An 18,146-nucleotide genomic window follows, 5' to 3' on the forward strand; every position below is an offset into this window, starting at 1 on the left:
ACTAGCTAGCTTTGGTTTTGCTGCCATTCTTATAGTCTGTGCTTGCATGCAATTTGAATTTGCTACATACACACATTAACAAAATAATTACTATGTTCACATAGGAAAAGCATAGGTTGGCGGTCTAGCTTGCAAATTCAGAATGCTTAGAAGTGCTATTTTTCTTTCGTTGTAACTATTGATTTTAGTTCCGTACTTTGTTTGGCTGTATGCGTCTCGGCACCGAGGCCGGGGGTGTGATACTATATGGTTGTGTCGTTTGATATTGCTTGAGATCAATAAAAAAGCACAGGTGATGCATCACTAGTAAGTGCACGTGTTATACGAGATCCAACTTTTACATTTTATTTTTTTATTCAAAGAATTTAATTTTTCAACGTGTAGTTTTTAAAATTCATTTGCGAACTTTTAATTGTTTGTGAGAAAAAAGCTCACCTACGGGCTCACGGCAGCGCAAGAGCGAGCTCCTGACGGCGGATCCGCACATTGGCGAGTTCCCGACGACGGCAGGCTCCTGGCGGCGGATCCAAGCACCCACTAAAATCTGTCCTCCGCCAGAGGTTGTGATAGAGGATGGCGATGCCATACCGAGCGGAACGACGGGGGGCGGAGCCACCAAGGCCGGATCCAGGCCGTAGGGAGCTAGCCCGGCAGTGTTGGATCCGTCCTTAGGGAGGAGAGTGAGTGACGACGAAGAAAGCGCAAGGAGTGTGTGGTGGATGCGGAGGCGGTGTGTGTGACCACTACAAAACAGTGTATATGTGATGACTCATCAGTGACGGGCCTTTCGCGCCCGTCACTGATGACCATCATCAGTGACGGGCGCATAAAACCCGTCACTGATGCGCCACTGATGAACCCTCATCAGTGACGGGCGGGGAAAGCCCGTCACTAATATGCACGTCTGAAAAATCACAAAATTCACCAAAACACACATCAATGGTGGGCTTTACATCTAGGTCCGCCACTGATGACTGTTCGAGGCCAACTTTTTTAATGGGCCGGCCCAACATTTTTAGGGTTTGAGGAGGAGGTATAAAATACCCCCTCCCCTCAGCTCTTCTCTCTCTATTTCCTCCCTTGGCTGGTCAGCCCCGCCGTCACTGAACTCCCTCACTTCTCTCTCTCTTTTCTCCACTGCCGAGCGACTCTCTCCTCTACCCCTTCTTCTCCACTCCCGAGAAACCCCCTCCTATCCCCCTTATCTTCTACACGAGCTGCCGGTTCCGACCTTCCCTTCACCGGCCCCCATCTCTCGTCTCCTCCAACCCCATCCCGGCGCCAGCCGCCCCCGACTCTGGCATGGAGCACCCGCCCGCGGGGCCTGGAGAACCAGCGGCGGCGCTGGAGACCTCGTCCACCTGGATCCGGCGGCCCCGACGCCATATCCGGCCGCCCCGACACCTGATCTGGCCGCCGTCCCCCCTTCCCCAACCTCAGGTAATCTCTCCCCCTCATGGCTCCCTCTAAATCTCTCTTCTTCTCTCTCTCGGTTCCTCCCTCTAACTCTTTCTCTCTCTCTCTCTCATGGTGGTGGCCGGGTCTTCGAGCAAGAATCGGGCGACGAAGAATATACCGATTTCTTGTGGTGTCCAAATTATTGCTTGTATCTCTACAGATTTGTTGTGATTAATTGCTTTATCTGATTCCACGATTAATTCGGTGAATTGATGAACGTGCGGGCCTGGGGCCTGCCTTTTTTTTTGAATCGCGAAATCCATATTAGTGTCGGTTGGAGATGGATGCCCGCCACTGATGTTCGTACTATCACTAACAGGCGTTGTGCCCGTGACTGATGAAGCGCTCATCGCTGGCATCTAATTAGTTGCGGGCACCCTGCCCGTCACTGATAGAGTTTTAAGTCCGTTACTGATGTCCTGTTTTGTAGTATATGTGTGTGCGCAGGGGCGTGTGCGTGCGTGTGTGGGAGAGAGAAGACGGTGTAGGTGGGGGCTAGGGCGCCTGGCTATTGAGCCAGTTCGGCTCGACTTAGTTTAGCTCGCTAAGATAACGAGCTAGCTAGCTCGACTCGAGTCGTTAAGATAAGGAGATCAAAATCAAACTCGGCTCATAACTTACGAGTTAGCTCATTTAGATCGGTAATCAAATTGGGCATGTAGGATCTAAATTTGACTATCTCCACACATACCACATCTATAGAAACACAAGAGCTAGTTAGGGAGACGCGAGACTGGTATCGGTCTCAGCCTTATGAGTGCCACATGGCTAGGGCCGGCCAGCAAAATCCGAGGCCTGTGCGAAATTGTAAAATGCGGCCTCCTTCACTAGAAAATCGTGTTTTCTCTATTTATTTTCATTCATTTTTGGCATCAAATTCATGCTTTCTAACATACATAACTTATTAATTGATTAGGTGGAATGAAATCTTGAAACACTGGATACAAAATATGAATAAAACAAAATTAGAGGAATTCGGACCATCAATTTATTGACGGATTACTTGATTAGGCGGAAAATTAGGCGGATTAAGGCATTAACCTGTGTGGCTGTGTCCTGGTCAAATTGCTGCTGCTGCGCTACGGCTCCAGGACTCTGGCGACGAGTTCACGAGAAAACAGGCGTCGACGATTGGGACCGGGCGAAGACGATTGTGTACCGCGCGATGCAAGAAGCAGCATCTGGCTCATCTTTCGCGTCCTGATGCTTCTTCTTCCATCGCGCGGTACATATTCCCGAATCTCTGAACTCGTAGGACCGAAAGGCGAATAGACGAGCAGGTGGTGAAGCACTAGAGTCACGCGAGGGCTGAGGGAAGACAATGCGCTCGCCACTCGGTCACTCGACCTAATAGGCCGGCTGCCAAAGCACATAGGCGGTGCTGCAAGGGGCCGGCCGCGGGGCTGCGAGGCGAAGGCGGCTGGGCTGGGCCGGCGGCGGTGATGCAAGGGGCCGGAGGCGGTGATGCGAGGTGGAGGCGCCTGTGCTGCGAGTGGCCGGAGACAGTGTAGCCGGCGGCGGTGTTCCGAGTGGCCGACGGCAGTGCTTCAATGGGCTGCCGTCCATGCTTCGAGTGTGAGACATATCATACTGCAGGGACAAGTCAATCCAACGGCTCTGGCCGCTTCGATCGAATGGCTCGGAAGGGGCGGGGCCGATCCCCCCGGGACACCTAGCATGCCGCGCTTGGAAATCGTCCACCGAGCACCAAACGTCTTTTTCGACATATGTGTGCATGTGTTCTATTTGGCTTCGTACTTCCGGAAAAGCCTGCCTGGCCGGCGCTCGACCGCGTCTGTCACTGAACAACGCCTTAGTGGACCAGTAACTAAGCCAAACATGCGTCCATCCGTCCACTCACCGTTTCCTGTCTCCTTTCCCGACCAGATTCGCGTCGTACGTCTTTGAACTGGAAACAATGATGAACATAAGCGTCGTCGACCCGTTAGTCGTACTATGGATTGTCTCTAGGTTTTTCTTGCCCGGGAAGTTTCTATTGAGTCCCTTTCGAAAATAAAATAAAATAAAATAAAAATTACACCCCTGTCCATGTCCCATATAAGTCATAACTAATTTAACTTAGTACTAGTGAACACCAAGAAAAGATATCGAGGACAGCGACGGAGCTGCTACTAGCAAGCAGCCAAATCCCAAATGGTTTTCAACCGGTTTGTCGCTAGTCAAATAGAGTACCCGCTTCTATTCATATTAATCGTCCAAATATTACATGTATCTAAATTTTTTAGACATAAATACATTCATATTTGAGCAATTAATATTTACTAATATTTTGACAATTAATATGAATCAGAAGGAATAGCTAGTTTTTTTTATACCACGTATGCCTCTCTTGCTACTTCCCAATTGATTCCAAATTTTCAATATGTGTCATACTTGTGTCTGTCTACACAACTGAGCGTAGGTAGCTTCCTACATACTCCCTTCTATATTAAATTATTATTAAAATATTATATTAATGTAGACGTTTTTTAAGAATAGATACATTCATATTTGGACAAATTTAAGTCAAGAATTTAACATTAGAGAGAGTAGGTGCAAACAACAAACTAAGACGAATTGTGTATCGTTTTCACGTGTGCTCGTAAGTTTTCTACTCCGTAGAAATTAACACATGAGCGCACTGTTCTCGCTAAGGATAGGTTGGGTTTCATCGGGTGTGGGGGAAGACAAGATACAACTTACCATGTCGTCACAAGGATGAATCTTTTGGTGGAGAGAGAGGCCTTAAGACTTCTTATAATCTTGCAATCAATCAACGATGAAGAACGTCAACTTACGTGTTCTTTATAGAGGTGCGATCAGGGAGTATATATAATTAAGATACGAAAGGCACTACACGGGTGAAGAACGTCAGCTTTTACACGCTTAGGACATTTCAACACCGGCATAAGTCAGCGCGGTTCGCTGCGAGCTCTGCATGAACCCTTAAATAATTACTGCTGCTTCCTTTTCTTCCCACAAGATAAGTAAGTTGGCAATAGTGACATCCTGGGGCCAGGAAAAAAAGTAATTTCTCAAAGGACAAGCCGAGATTGGAAAAATCGTAATAGGATTTGTTAATGCTTAAATGTCCACGATTCTAGCCACATCAGACTCGAGATAGAAGAATTCTTAAATGAAATTACTTCCTCCATCCCATAATTCTTGTCTCAAATTTATCCAAAACGGATATATCTATTCTTAAAAAACGTCTAGATACATGTAATATTTCGAAAAAGAATTATGAGATGGAGGGAGTACTATAATCAGTCAGCGGCGCCTAGGGCTGGACATAAAGCTCGAAACTCGACAAGCCTAACGAACACTCGTTAGCTCGGCTCATTTAAGCTCATGCTCGTTTGCAAACGAACCGAGCTGAGTTTTGTTTTCAACTCGATAGCACTAACGAGGCTAACGAACCGAGTACCGAGTTTCACGAGCTACTCGATAAGCTCGATAACAGAGCAGGGCATTCCTAGTTCCATATAGTCTGGCTGTTTCTATACTTTTAATTGTGATGTTTTATATTCTTTATTATACTCAACTTTTTTGAATTAAGTGCCAGACTCTTTGTGCGTCAGTGTATGCCTAGTTGGCTTGCTATTTTGCTAAACAGTGTTGTGTTTATGCATTTGTGCAATTCTGCTAAAGGCTGATCTGCTCCTATCCTATTATGCTTTGCTGCTGCAGACTTGTATAAATTATGCAAATGTGATTCACTACTGCTAACATGTTGTCATCTAACGAGTTTTAACGAGTGCTCGCGAGATTTTAACGAACCGAGTCAAACTTGAGTTTTAACTCGTTAAGCATAACGAGTTTAACGAGCCGAGCCTTAGCGATCACGAGCCTTAACGAGCCGAGCTGATCGATAGTCAGCCCCTATCGGCGCCGGTCTCATTAATTAAGCAAGAGTGAATATTCTGTACAGAAAGAGAAAACTAAAGGAAAGCGGAAAGAAGCAGCGAAACTATAAAAATTAAGCAGCGGCAACATCACCACGTACTGAAAGAGGTAATCGAATATCACGACGGATCAAACCAGTTCAACGCTCTTTCCAGCCTGCAGGAAGCTTCCAGATGCATGGTCACATCTTCAACCATTGAATCAGGTTGAGGAGTCTCGTCGTCGGCGCAGGTCGAAGCGAGACTTGATGCGTCGCCAGAGCTCAGGGGTGAGAGACCGATTCATTATTCTGGAAGTGGCAAAGGGAGCAGCTGATGGGATTGTGACTTGTTAGGCCGGCCAGCCTCCTCTCTTCGCAAGGTCGTCCAGGTTTGTTATCCACTAAGAATTCTTTTTAGCGGAGAGTATTTTCGTATCTACTGCCGATCGGTTTCATCATCGTCATCCCTTGCAAGAAGCTTACTTCGATAGCTTATCTTAATTAATTTCTACGTCTCATTGATTCAGTCCAGTACTTCTCCTTCCTCGTTCCCACCAGGGCCATGTATGGCACTCCCCTTCAGCCTTGATACTTAAGCATATATACTCTGCTCAAATTGTTCCAATTCATCCATCCTGCTTTTCTCTCCCCTCCAACTAAGAAAGGATATAATATTTAAATCCTTATAGTTTGCTTACATCACCTTATTATTCTTGCTCACAGAGGAGAAGTGTTTGAGTTTAATTTTAGGCGTTGTCTGCGGGGGGGTCAGCTGTAGCTTGGAATGAGTTGCCTCCAATCATTCCGAGTCTTCTGACTACAACTTTGTCTGGGAAAAATGATTCTGCTAGGTGGCTTATGGGGGCAAAAGCTTTCCAGTGAAGTCTATGTACTTCCTCCATCCAACAAAGATGTCTTAACTTTGACTAAATTTGAATGCATTTATACGCTAAGTCATGTCTAAATACATCGAAATTCTGACAAACTTAAGACATCTTTTGTTGGACAGAGGGGGTATAATTCTCTTCAGACTAGATGGCCTAAAAATGTTTATAAGCAACTGCGGAAATTGAAACCGTTCAAAAATTAAAATTTTCTTATGACTTGTGATGTGGGGAGAGAATCTTGACGGAAAACAATCTGTTCAAGGATCACCGGGGCATGTTTTGTGCCAGAGAGGGCGCGCGCGCGCGCGCGCTCGTGTGTTTGTTCGGGGTTCTACTGGTTGGTTTTGTCGCTGGGGAACCGGCCTCATTGGAGTCCTGGGTGGGTCAGTTCCATGGTATGGTCTGGATGATTTGGCTGCCGCTAAGATTTTCCTGGCGGCAGTATGCTGGACTTTGTGGAAAGCCCGAAATAGGGCATGCTTTGATAATGTGACTCATTATGGTCCAGTACGTAGGCATCATTTATCATATTTGCCATTGGCTGATTACTGGAGGAGGTGCGAAAGGCGTTGCTTCCCGGAGCTATTCTTCGACGGGTGGCTGGGGAGATCTTCAACAGATCAAGTGGCTGCAGCCTGGCGGGAAGGAGGATTGAAGCTGGCTGACTCTTGAAGTGGATGTCTGGTTTTGGATGGGCATATAGATGGCCTCGGGCTGGGCCTTTGCGAAAAGCCCAAAAGCCCAGCAGGCTTGGCCCATTTGTGCCGGGCCCGACAATAATCTAATCAGGCTGTGCCGGCTTGAGGCCCGCCAGGGCTTCAACCTTATTTTTTTAGTTTTTCTATATTTGGCCCATCAATCCTCAAAATTCTGGTCCATCCCAACAACTTTGGCCCACCCTAACCCTATTTTTTCTTAGCAGGGTCTTATGCAGAGATGGGCTTTTCTCAGGCCCCACAGAGCCTTAAAGGCCCGAGTTGACCTAACCAGCTCTGTGCCGCGGCTAGGCTGAGAGGCTTCCATTTGGGGCTGGCCGGGCCCGGCCCCTCTAATGTCGGGCTTCACCTGGCTGCGCCCGGGCCAGTCCCGTTTATCCCGTGCCAGGCCGCGTTAGCCATCGATACATGGGCACCTGTGCATGCGTTTTCTGTGCAAAACAGATACCCCACACCTAGTCTGTATAGCCGAATATTCACATCTGGCCCATCCAGCCCACCTCATGGTCATCTTCCTCCTCTCGCACATCACAGAAGAACACGCATCTGTCTCATGAAATCACTATTAACTCTAGACCGTTTTTCCTCAAATTGAAACATAGGATTTAATCTCCATCATTCCAATCAATCCACACGATTCAGACAAACAATTTGTTGTTTCCCCAAGGTTAACCGCCCCATCTTGACGCCATTGATGGCCGACCTTGAACCACCAAAGGCGGCTGTACGACATGGCCAGACGAGGAAGACACGAGGCCAGGGGCGCCGGAGGATGCTCTAGCACGCGCTTCGCCTCACCATGCCCCGTCGGGTCTGTAGAAGGAGCTCCACCTGCTGCATGTACCATCCACAAAACGTGAGTTCCGGCCACGACTCATGCCCGCAAATCGAACCTCCTCGCAGAGAATTGGGGTTTGCCACGGGAATCGAACTTCGTCGCCGGAAATTTGGCTGGCTTCCAGCGAGTCCTCGCCGGTCCGATGACGGTTGGGCTAAAATTTCCCTCCCACCAACCATCGCGTGGATTGTTAACGTGTTTAGTTTGACTCCGGTCCCGGAAATGCGGGGTTTGGAAGGCTCGTATTCGGTTGATCTAAACCTTTTTTTTTTACGGAATTCACAAATATACGGGTTCTATTCAGGTCGTTTTTTCACCTAAACCGCAAGTAGGCGGTTATTTGCAAGTTCAGTACCATATACGAGATCTACTAGAGATTCTCTAAGCTAGTTCCACTGAGGCCCAGTTGTGTGAATTGTGTGTTTGGATATTATGCAAAAGAACCGCTCGCTAGTATAGAAACCTCATTTCTGATCTATTTTTATTCCTCACTCATTATCAGTGTGGCGACTGGCCGGCGATCTGCTGTGGCACGACATTGGCACTGACACCTGTTGAGCTACCAATCGGCCAAGAGGTCTAAGCAGATGAACCAACCAAGGGGGACAGGGTCACGCCTCTCCCAATACATCACCCCCCTTGGCCACAATAAATGCTAAGACACCATCTTTCCAGTGCATTGTCTATTACTGTTGTATCTAAATTAAGTGCATTGTCTATTACTGTTGTATCTAAATTAGCAGTTACTTCTTTTATGCCAGTGAATGTTTTTTTTAGGACGCAATGGTCGATCCCGTGATTTGATTAGAAGAATAGAGTTGGCCCTGTTTATGAGGAAAACCGGACAAACCGGGCACGAAAACCGATACAAATGGGCGGTTTATTCAAGGAAAGCCGTGCGAAAAACTCTGACAAAAAGCATACATAGGAACCGAATAAACAAGCCGCTACCGCAAAGACGAAGACCTCCTCCGCCCCAACGACACCGAACAGGGAACGGCTCCTTGCGCCAGAAGAAGGTAGGCAGAGCGGAGTTTCTTCGAGGACCGGAGCCAGAAGAGATTGCCCCGACGGGAACAGCTCGGGACAACCTCTTCTGGCTCCAAGGAGCATGCGGCTTCCGAGGACGTCATCGTTACCCGACCCGGAAACCGGATGAGAGCTTTCGCTCGTAGTCACCTCATTTGCGAAGGGTGGGATGTGGCAGAGCTGCACAACGACGCCTTCAAGAAAGAAGCGACGTCCGAGGACGCCGTCTTCGCCAGCACCAACCACATCGATGCTGAGTTTTCACCCGCAGCCACCAAACCAACTGCGGACAGGAGCAAATAGAGCAATAGCCGAGTCTGACCAGAGGCTACCGCACTACGCCACGCGCCAAACCACCACCAGGCACCGGCCAGGGCGCCGCAACCCACGCACCAGATCAGGCCACGCCACCCCTGGCCACACAATCAGTGGAACAGGGCAGCATGGCCAGGCCCAGATCAGGCCCCCATCATCGCGGACGGCGGCGCAAACTCCACTAGCGCCCAGCCTAGCACCAGATCCAGCGCCGCCCGCCCCGGATCCGGCATCCCCACCGGCGGATGTGGCCCAGCCGGCCATCGAACCGCCACACCTCCGCCCGCCAAGTCGGCGTAGCTCCTCCACACGGCAGCAGCATGGCTGCATCTGTTGTTCTCTGCCTACTAGCTACTAGTGAATGTCGTTAGTACTTCTTTTATGGATTCATACAAAATTTAAAAGAGGTTCATTAGTACACTTGCATAGAAGATAATGGACTAATCTCGCTAGTACTTCTTTTATGGATTCACACAACATGTAAAAGAGGTTAATTATTATACTTGCATAGAAGATAATGGACTAGTCAGTTGTGTTTATTTTCAATGTCTCCAATAATATTATTAACTTGTTCAAAGAGCTTGGTAATTGTACATGTCAGTTTAAACTGATATAAATATGGAGTTTGGAAGACATATATTGTTATGCTTTGATACCAATGCTAATTTAGACTTTATATTATGTTATTATAATATAATTTAATGCGTGTTCTTTGTCTTTTTGCCCCCCTCAATTTTAAATCCTGGCTCCGTCCCCCAGACCAACTTTGGTAATAGTTACCATGGCATTATAAGATAAGCTCGATGTAACACGGCTCAACCGCTATGTGTGCTTTAATGGTCTGTGCTACCCTACGGAACCCCAAAGGACAATGTGAGAATGGTTTTCCTAGGTTATTAGTCCTGTGTGAGTGTGTGGTAGATGACTTCCTGTCTTCCCTCACCCCTTTCGGCCCCGTTCGGTTCTCCCCATCCTTGGGGAGTTGGAGGATTGGCCGGGATTTGAGCTAAAATCTCAACAATCTTGTCAATCCCCCACCGGTAAATCGCTAACCGAACAAGGCCTTCATGGTGAGGCACTTGTCTACACTCAAGATTGACTTAGGCGCTCAACTCCAGTGGACATGGAAGAGAACACAAAGTGCTGACCAAGCTGGAACAGGGTAGCTTAGAAAAATATGTCTAAATATTTGCTTTTCCTTCATTATTTCAGTTTGTAATGCATGCTACCTTTGTTTATGATCAGAAATTCGGAATTGATTGACGAGTACAATGTCGAATGCAAGCTCCAAAGCACATCTAAGTCACAGGCTAGCAAGTCAACAACTACAGCCAAGCCTAGTTCTTTAAGTTTGGTAAACTGCTGCCCTGCTGGCTGCTGCCGAAGTGTACAGTTGTGCTACGTGCCAGCAGCATGGCTGCATCTGTTGTTCTCTGCCTAGTGGCTACCGCCTTTTAGTTTCATCTCAATTCTCAAGTTAGATGTTAAATATTGAGCTGCAGGCTGCAGCTATCTTTGAGTCCACGACTGAAGTCTGGTGTTCATGTCAGTTTGTGTGAAACATTGAGATTATCAAATGTTTGTCTGTGTTCGAAATCCCCAATTTTAATTGATGATTTTTATGTCAGATTCTATGGTCAAATGTCGCTGTTATCCAACCATATATTGTCAGTTGTTAGATGTTGTTTCAACAAATATTAGATAGATGCTGTTCAAATTTTGAGTAGCATCGATTGGTGGGTTCACAGATCTTTGGTACTGTTCGGTTGTAAGTTTCTAACCAAGAACCTAACCGAACTGCCAGTGCACCAACGTTCTCAGTTACTGCTTTTTCATCCAACCGATCAGTGCCCAGTATTGGATAACCAAATTTTTTACCCGAAACACCGAACCAAACGGTTCCCATGCATCCTGACATGCCACGGGAGCAACAGAAGGACATCCCTATGCACGCCATATGACTCAGCCAGTTGCAAAAGGTACAATTCTAAAGGAGAGCCATACAAACTACAAAGTAAGCCAAAATTGAGAAAATGGAACGCGCAGATGACAGTGGCACGGCCTTTTCATTGGTCAAATCCCCTATTACAATGAATCTAGTGAAAAATCCTAATTTCCCATTTGCTTCTGTTTTTTTATCAAAATTTCTTTTGCCTCTGGCACCATAGAATTCAGCTCTCATTTTATATGGTAATTTTGCCAGCTTAAAACAGTCTAGACATAAACAATGATCTTATTGTAAAAAGAGTCAACTGTTAAGGTGACTAAGTAACCACAAATAAAATACAGAAAATGTTTTTACAGCTAAGAAAACCAGATAGCTACGGAAATAATATTGTACTTCATCATCTCTTGGGATCATAATCATGGATCACATAACCATACCTGGCCACTTCTGTTCAAGTAAATGTAAACCCAATTAGCAGGTACATATTATGCTTGTATCAACTCATAGTTCAGGTTTTGATGCGCACAACAAAAGAACCTGCCAGTTATAACAAATTGTTAGGACTTCCTGTACTTCCGACAACATGGAATATGTGTTGTAAAAATAGCATATTTCAGTATGCCTCAATTACTGAAAAAACAATTGTGGCATGCTCTTAAAAAATGCAGAAAATAGTAGTTGTTCAATAATTATAGTAGTGCTTCTTTGTCCTTCTGGAAACTATGAATAATAATTGATGGTAATGCAATGTTAAGCTATAACACGGCAATGACGACATACGCTTCCTAGGAGGCTTGGAATAATCAACCAAGGTCCTTGCTTTCAGATTTCAATGAACAGAAAAAATTTCATTTCTTTTTTCTGCTCAGTCAAGATCAATCATTATACATTATACCAATGCATAAGAAAGGCAAAGATCCAACACAACAGTCACCCCACAAACATGCCAACTTCTGTAATAGTCGTGGTGATACACACCAACAGAGCGAATTAAGCCCTAGACCGGCCCAGCAAATGGCCTTCTTTGCCATGCCACTGAGCATGGTAACATTAATGGTATGAAGTGTGGGTTGGTCATGCCACTGTCCAAAAGGGTTTGATCGTATAATAGTCTGGCAAAAGATCATAAATAGAAACAAAAAAGTTGAATAATAAAATATGTCAAACACTAAGGCCCCATTTGGAACACAGGAACAGGGAAAACATAGGAACAGGAAAAGATTGCCTATAAAAGATAGAGGATTGTGAAACATAGGAAAAATATGCAAGAGCTTGTTTGGGACGTGGGAAAGCAAAAACATAGGATTTCACAACAAAGAAGATAGTAATGTACTGATCAATAAACTTCACCCAGAATTTCTCCAGACACTATCCAAATCCTAAGGACAGAATTGGGGTCACTAGACTGAGAACCCACAAGTCATAGAGAAAAACTAAAGCCCATGCTCTATAGATCCTCCTCATTCATTTATTCTTGTCCGAACTCTCCCCAATCTCCTAGGCAACCACTGCATTTCCCCAGTCTGCCTAATCCATTAGCCCATCCCAATCTGCCCAGGATGCTAGCAATTTGTTCAATCCATAAAAGAATTCCATCCCGATCAACTAATCCAGCCAAAAAAGAGCTTATCTTCCACAGGCGGCAACATGCGCCTCAGCTAGCGGTGGCAGCAGCAGAAATCGAGTGGTGGAAGCAGCAGAGGTACAACCTCGGCGATCATGAGATGCCAGCGTCTTATGGCAGATGGACAACTGGCCGCACGCCGAGCTTGCGGATCCATCAGCGAGGGGTGTCTCTTGGTCCAGCACTGTGCATCAGTGAGGAAGAAGCAGGTAACATTTGATAGTCAGGAGTAGATACCTTGATCTTGATGGTACTGTATGTATATCTGGCTAGGAATTATGGCTGTCAAAAAAGGTGTAGCTCCTTTGTTTGCTTCGATCAACGCAAAGGAAAGAAATAATAGAGGTTGCAGTGGATGTTTCGTTTCCTTCATAAAAACGCTGGTACAAGAAACTTTGCTTTTCCTAAGACAGATTCCTGTGTTCCAAAGGGTGTAACAGATTTTTTTTATTCCTATGAATCTTTTCTTTCAAAAAAAACTGTGTCCCAAACGGGGAGATTTTACAAATGGCCTAAATGAGAGAGATATGAATCCAATACTTAACTTACTGTTAAGCAGACCAAAGGAAAATACACAGAACTACTCTGAGAAATAATGGAGACCATCCAGCTTAGCAGTCTAGTGCACATATAGTGAACAACATGGTGAAACAAATATCCTCCGAATGACCAATGGTGGCAAATGCACTCATCGGCCTCAATATATTGATATAGTTTCCTAGCCTTCAGTAAGTGTAACTGAATTCACCTAGCTTGTCAAAAGATACATTGCCTCATGGAACAACAAAGCTCTAACTTAAAAGATAAGTCAGGTTTGTTTGACTCCATTGGTTGGTCTACAAACTAACATGCATTATACAAGTTAAATATGGATGATTATCTACTGCAAAGTGCTATAACAAAAACATGCACCCATAAGCACTAGCTCACAAGTTGCTTTTTTTTAGCACTAGACATTTTTTTCGGCACAGGACACAGAAATGATCTGTATTCCAAGAAAATTTATAAGTACAAAAAGGACAAAAGGTATTTTTTTTGGAAATTTTTGCATTCCAATTTTAGTTTTTTTTTACTGTTCACTGCAGGAGCAGAAGTTCTCAGTGGCCATTTTGCTGCTCTTCTGCCATGTAATAGTGTGGAGCATACCATATAAATAGTTCAAAGTACAGTAAAATAAAGTAAAAACAAAAAAATGATGGTTTCAAAATGGTCTACAGGTATACATAATCATGTGCTATCATAATAGATTTTTGTTGGTATATTTGAAAACAAAAGTTACCCAGAATTCATGAACTAAAAAAAGGAAAAGAGAACATAATTCATTAGCCACATATAATAGACTTTATTATAGAACCTTAGAAATATCGTCAAATGCATTGCTTGGATTCATCAAATTGCATGCTTGAGAAAAGGTCGTGATGAAGAACAGCTTTACTCACATGCTGGAAGGTTTGACATGTCTGCAGAGACAGCACATGGAATTCCCAAGTTGGTCAAGGCCCCTCTGATGATCCCGCATGGGAAATACAAAAGCATGCTTGTTGTTTGGGCTGCAGTATCACCTAATAATGCAGGGTCACTCTCAGTTGCATCTGTGCTTTCCATAGATGGGTCTAGAGAAACATGAGTTAGCCATGGGAAACAGTTATCTTGAAGAACAAAGGTACCCTGCATATGTTGGAAGTAGGTTAAAGTCATAACACTAACTTGAAGACATAATGAGACAAATGTTCTGCTCATTACCCTGTGATTAGTCTTCAAATTATCAATTTGTTTCTTGAATAGCTCTGACCAAAAATCTTTGCAGATAAATTTGATTGCTTCCAGATGATCAGTAAATCGAGGGCGGTCCATTGTATATCTGAATATGAACATAAATTTGCTATGATTATCAGTACCAGAGCTTTAAGAAAAAACAATGAATGGGCCAAGCTAAGATAAATGCATTCATATTATTATTTTTGTTAGGATTTAAGTGGTGAGAACTAAGTAGTATTGCTGTTAGGACTTAGGATTCAAGCGGCGCCAATACTTTTGGAAATCCTTGATCGTTTGGGAACAATGTACTCCCTCCGTCCTAAAATAAGTGATGCGCATTTGTATAAGAATCTATACAAAACCATATCACTTAATTTGGGACGGAGGGAGTAATTTGTAACCCAAAAAAGTAGTAACTATTTTGCTAGTCTTACTTGAGAGTGGATAACTTGGATGAATTGTAATAATGGCAGAATTTTTTTCAGCCAATTCTTATGCCCCTTGCAAATAATTTAAAATAAGGTGAACCAAATTGTAGGCAAGGTTCCAAAAACAAAGCTAGACAAGGTCAATTCTCAACATTGTCTCGGAATCTGGCATGTGGCGATTAATACACCCTAGATTTACTTGCACAGACAAGAGAGACCGGTGATCGAATAAAATGTTTCTTGGATCTGAGAGTTAAATCTAGGAAGACGCCCGCATGAATGGATCCCAACAGATAATTGATTGGATCCGCGAAAGCGTGAAAGGGACGCACCTCTCGGAGAGCTGGTGGCCGACCTGGAAGCCAATGGCCTCGATGCGGCCGGCGGCAAGCTCCGGCTTGGCGGCATAGAAGCGGCCGCAGTAGGCGGACACCATCTCCATCACCACCCCGTCTAGGCAGCTCCCCGCCACCTCCCGGCCCATCCCCTAGCAGCTCTCCTCTTCCCCAGACTCCTCGTTTGCTCCGAGCGAGAGATCTCGCTAGGGCCTCCTAGGGGGTTGGAGCCGAAAAGCCCGAGATGTTCAGCAAGGTTCGTTTTTGGTTTGTTAGGTGAATGTCCGTCGGATAGGAAATCCTTGACTCAAATTCGCCAAATATGAATATATCTATTCTTAAAAAACGTATAGATAGATGTAATATTTCGACAACAATTTAGAATCGGAGGGAGTACCTAAATACTGAAATTATTTTAGTTTTATTCTATCAAAGTTAAAAAAAAACTTAAAGTTGATCAAAAAGTATGAAAAAAATATAAATATAAATATATATATCATGACGATTTAATGAAATTATCTTGGTTCTAGATATTGGTAGCTTGTTCTATAAATTTGATCAAACTTTAAAAAATTGACTTGGGACAAAGATGTAGTACCTCCGTTCCTAGATATACGATGTTCACTAGCTAAATACACGTGCTTCCCTACGAAATTAAGAAGCTGTATTATTCATGATTTTTCTAAATATTTGTGCCTTGAATTTTTCAAATTTGTGGTAAATAACTATCCCAATCGTTTTTTTACATATATCTTGAGACATCATCAAAACCAATCAACCATAGTCAAGATACATATATGTATTGTATAGAATGAGTGACAATTAGATGATTCTGTAGCAATCAAGGGGTAGTCTTGTGGGAGCGAACGGACATTAGTCAAACTTCTTCGAGTTTGACCAAATTTATAATAAAATGTACTAATATCTATAATACGAAATAGGCCCACTCCGCTCCCTTCATTTCTCCCTTCATTTTTGCAAGACCCAGCCCGCAGTCCAAATCCTCCGGCCCCTTCCTATCTTCCCCACGCGAGGATCGGCCGCCGCCACGCCCGCCCCTGCGCATCTCCCCACGTGCGCCCACTGATGCCTGCCGCCACCGATTCCTGCCACCGGAGGCGCTGGAAGCCTCCCCCATCCACCTCCCGCTCCCACCGGCCTTCCTACCCCTACTGCCCTGCCCGACGCCTTCCCGCTGGGTCCATCCTCCTCGCCTCCGACCCTGACGCCGTCGCAATGTTCGACGCCCGCGCTGCAGGTCTCCCCTACCCCTCTGCCGCCTTCGAGGCCAGCTTCGAGGCCCAACCCGATGCTGCATCAGTCGCCACCCCCCTACAAGGAGGAGGGGCGCAGCCATGGCGGCTCGCCGTCCCCAACGAGCCCACGAAGCAGCCTCGCCACGCGCGCCGCCGCCTACACAACGTTACGCCGCTGCCGCCCTCCATCCTCCTTCTCCGCCGCAACGGGCCACGAGCCGTCCGCAGGTGCACCGCCTCTAGGATGGTGGTGGGATCCAAAGGGACGACGGCAGCAGCGGGATCCAAAGGGGACGACGCCCTCCTGCTCCGGTCGTCTCACCTCTCTGGCGGTGGCAGCGGATGCGTGAGCTCGGGCGGTGGTTGCAGCGGCTGAACGGCAGGCGGCAGGCTTGCCCTCCATCTCCCAATTCTCTGAATTTTTATGAGAGCACCTGATGGACGACGATGGTGATACGGCTGAAATGTACCTCACGGAGAAGACGAGGAGGATGTAGCATCATTGTTAGATGAGCAGGGCCTTCAGGGAATTGGAAATAATGTGGTTGGCCCATCTCTCTCTGCTCCAGTTTCCCCAGATTCATCACCCCCTCTACCTCGCTGAGAAGCAATTTAGTTTTGTCAGAAGCGGGCACGACAACTTCAAAAGCTCAGAGAGCAGTCAGTATAACATAGAATAACTGGAAATGTTGTTGGAGGCTTACTTTGTGGTTACTGACTACACTCGCAGCAAAATTAACTTCGATATGAAGCCTCAATATTTATACATTGGCCTCTCCTTCAGCTTTTCTTTCATTCTTTTTTGTAAGAACATCAGCTATTATTCTTTTTTTTTCAGCTGAAGGGATTATATTGATGAGACAGAGGATTTCATCAATATACAGCTGGTATAGTCCCCAATTCCATCCTTTAATTGTCAATCAAACTTGGCCATTGCTCAGAGTTCATATAGAAAATCGAGTTGAAACAAAGATCTGAAGATTGCACGGCCTTTGTTATCTGAAGATTGCAAAGATCGATGACGATGATTTAGCAATAGGTCTGAGTTTTGTTGAATACTTAAACAAGCAGGTATGTTCTGTATTGAGGGTAGGAAGAACACCGGTCATTTCCTTCAATACTGATCTTTCTGCTTTTCTCTTCTTCTTTTTGTATTCTGCAGCCAGCTATTGGAGTAAGAGATAGGTACATGCACATTATATTAAGAACTTAGAGCAACCTTTCTTCAGGTGTACTGATTACTTTGGGCATTTTAGTGATTAGAGCGGTAGAGTTGTTCGTATTGGACTTTTTAGTGATTCAGGTATGTAAGTTCTGAATCAACTTGTGACGATCACCCAGCCTGCTATTTTCTGGTCAAGTCTCACTTACACATTTTTGGCTGTCTCCAAGCTACGCGACAATTGAATCAAGTTATTCGTTAAGTTTCATTTATTGGGCAGAAGCCGTCGCGACTGGGAAATTTATTCGTTAAGTGGATGGTGCAAAATGCAAAGTCTTCAATTGAATCAACTTGATGAAAAGATCCGCTCAAAATTACAAGCAGAATGAATGAGTAGATTCAATTTTCACCGGTTCAAACAATAGAATAGAACACTGTTTGTGCGGACAGCAGAAATGCCATGCTTGATTGTATATTTAGTAAGTTAATGGCACTTTGATTAATAC

General features: G+C 45.1%; 1 protein-coding gene and 1 long non-coding RNA gene across 2 annotated transcripts; one reads left to right on the top strand and one right to left on the bottom strand.

Annotated features, from left to right (window-relative positions):
* The first annotated feature begins 5,453 nt into the window (after positions 1-5,453).
* Positions 5,454-8,540, top strand: LOC112272355. Its single transcript, XR_002966037.1, has 2 exons — positions 5,454-5,733; positions 8,288-8,540. It is a non-coding gene; the product is annotated as an uncharacterized LOC112272355 (long non-coding RNA).
* A 2,686-nt stretch (positions 8,541-11,226) lies between these two features.
* On the bottom strand, positions 11,227-15,505 carry LOC100842892 (trafficking protein particle complex subunit 6B). The gene is made up of 4 exons (XM_003576521.4): positions 15,220-15,505; positions 14,445-14,562; positions 14,141-14,369; positions 11,227-11,614 (listed from the first exon to the last, which is right to left on the bottom strand). Exons 1-4 carry the CDS (start codon positions 15,369-15,371, stop codon positions 11,586-11,588), a joined length of 528 nt encoding a protein of 175 aa, XP_003576569.1. The 5' UTR covers positions 15,372-15,505; the 3' UTR covers positions 11,227-11,585.
* Between the last annotated feature and the right edge of the window lie 2,641 nt (positions 15,506-18,146).

The sequence above is a fragment of the Brachypodium distachyon genome, chromosome 4 (genome assembly GCF_000005505.3).
Source record: "Brachypodium distachyon strain Bd21 chromosome 4, Brachypodium_distachyon_v3.0, whole genome shotgun sequence".
Taxonomy (NCBI): Eukaryota; Viridiplantae; Streptophyta; class Magnoliopsida; order Poales; family Poaceae; genus Brachypodium; species Brachypodium distachyon.

Bases quoted from the DNA above. Each gene is read 5' to 3' on its own strand.
- LOC100842892 (XM_003576521.4), bottom strand. From the start codon at position 15,371: ATGGGCCGGGAGGTGGCGGGGAGCTGCCTAGACGGGGTGGTGATGGAG. The intron at 14,563-15,219 runs GTGCGTCCCTTT...GTTCATATTCAG, and splicing joins GGCCACCAGCTCTCCGAGAG to ATATACAATGGACCGCCCTC. The intron at 11,615-14,140 runs GTGAGTAAAGCT...TATAACTGGCAG, and splicing joins CATGTCAAACCTTCCAGCAT to GTTCTTTTGTTGTGCGCATC.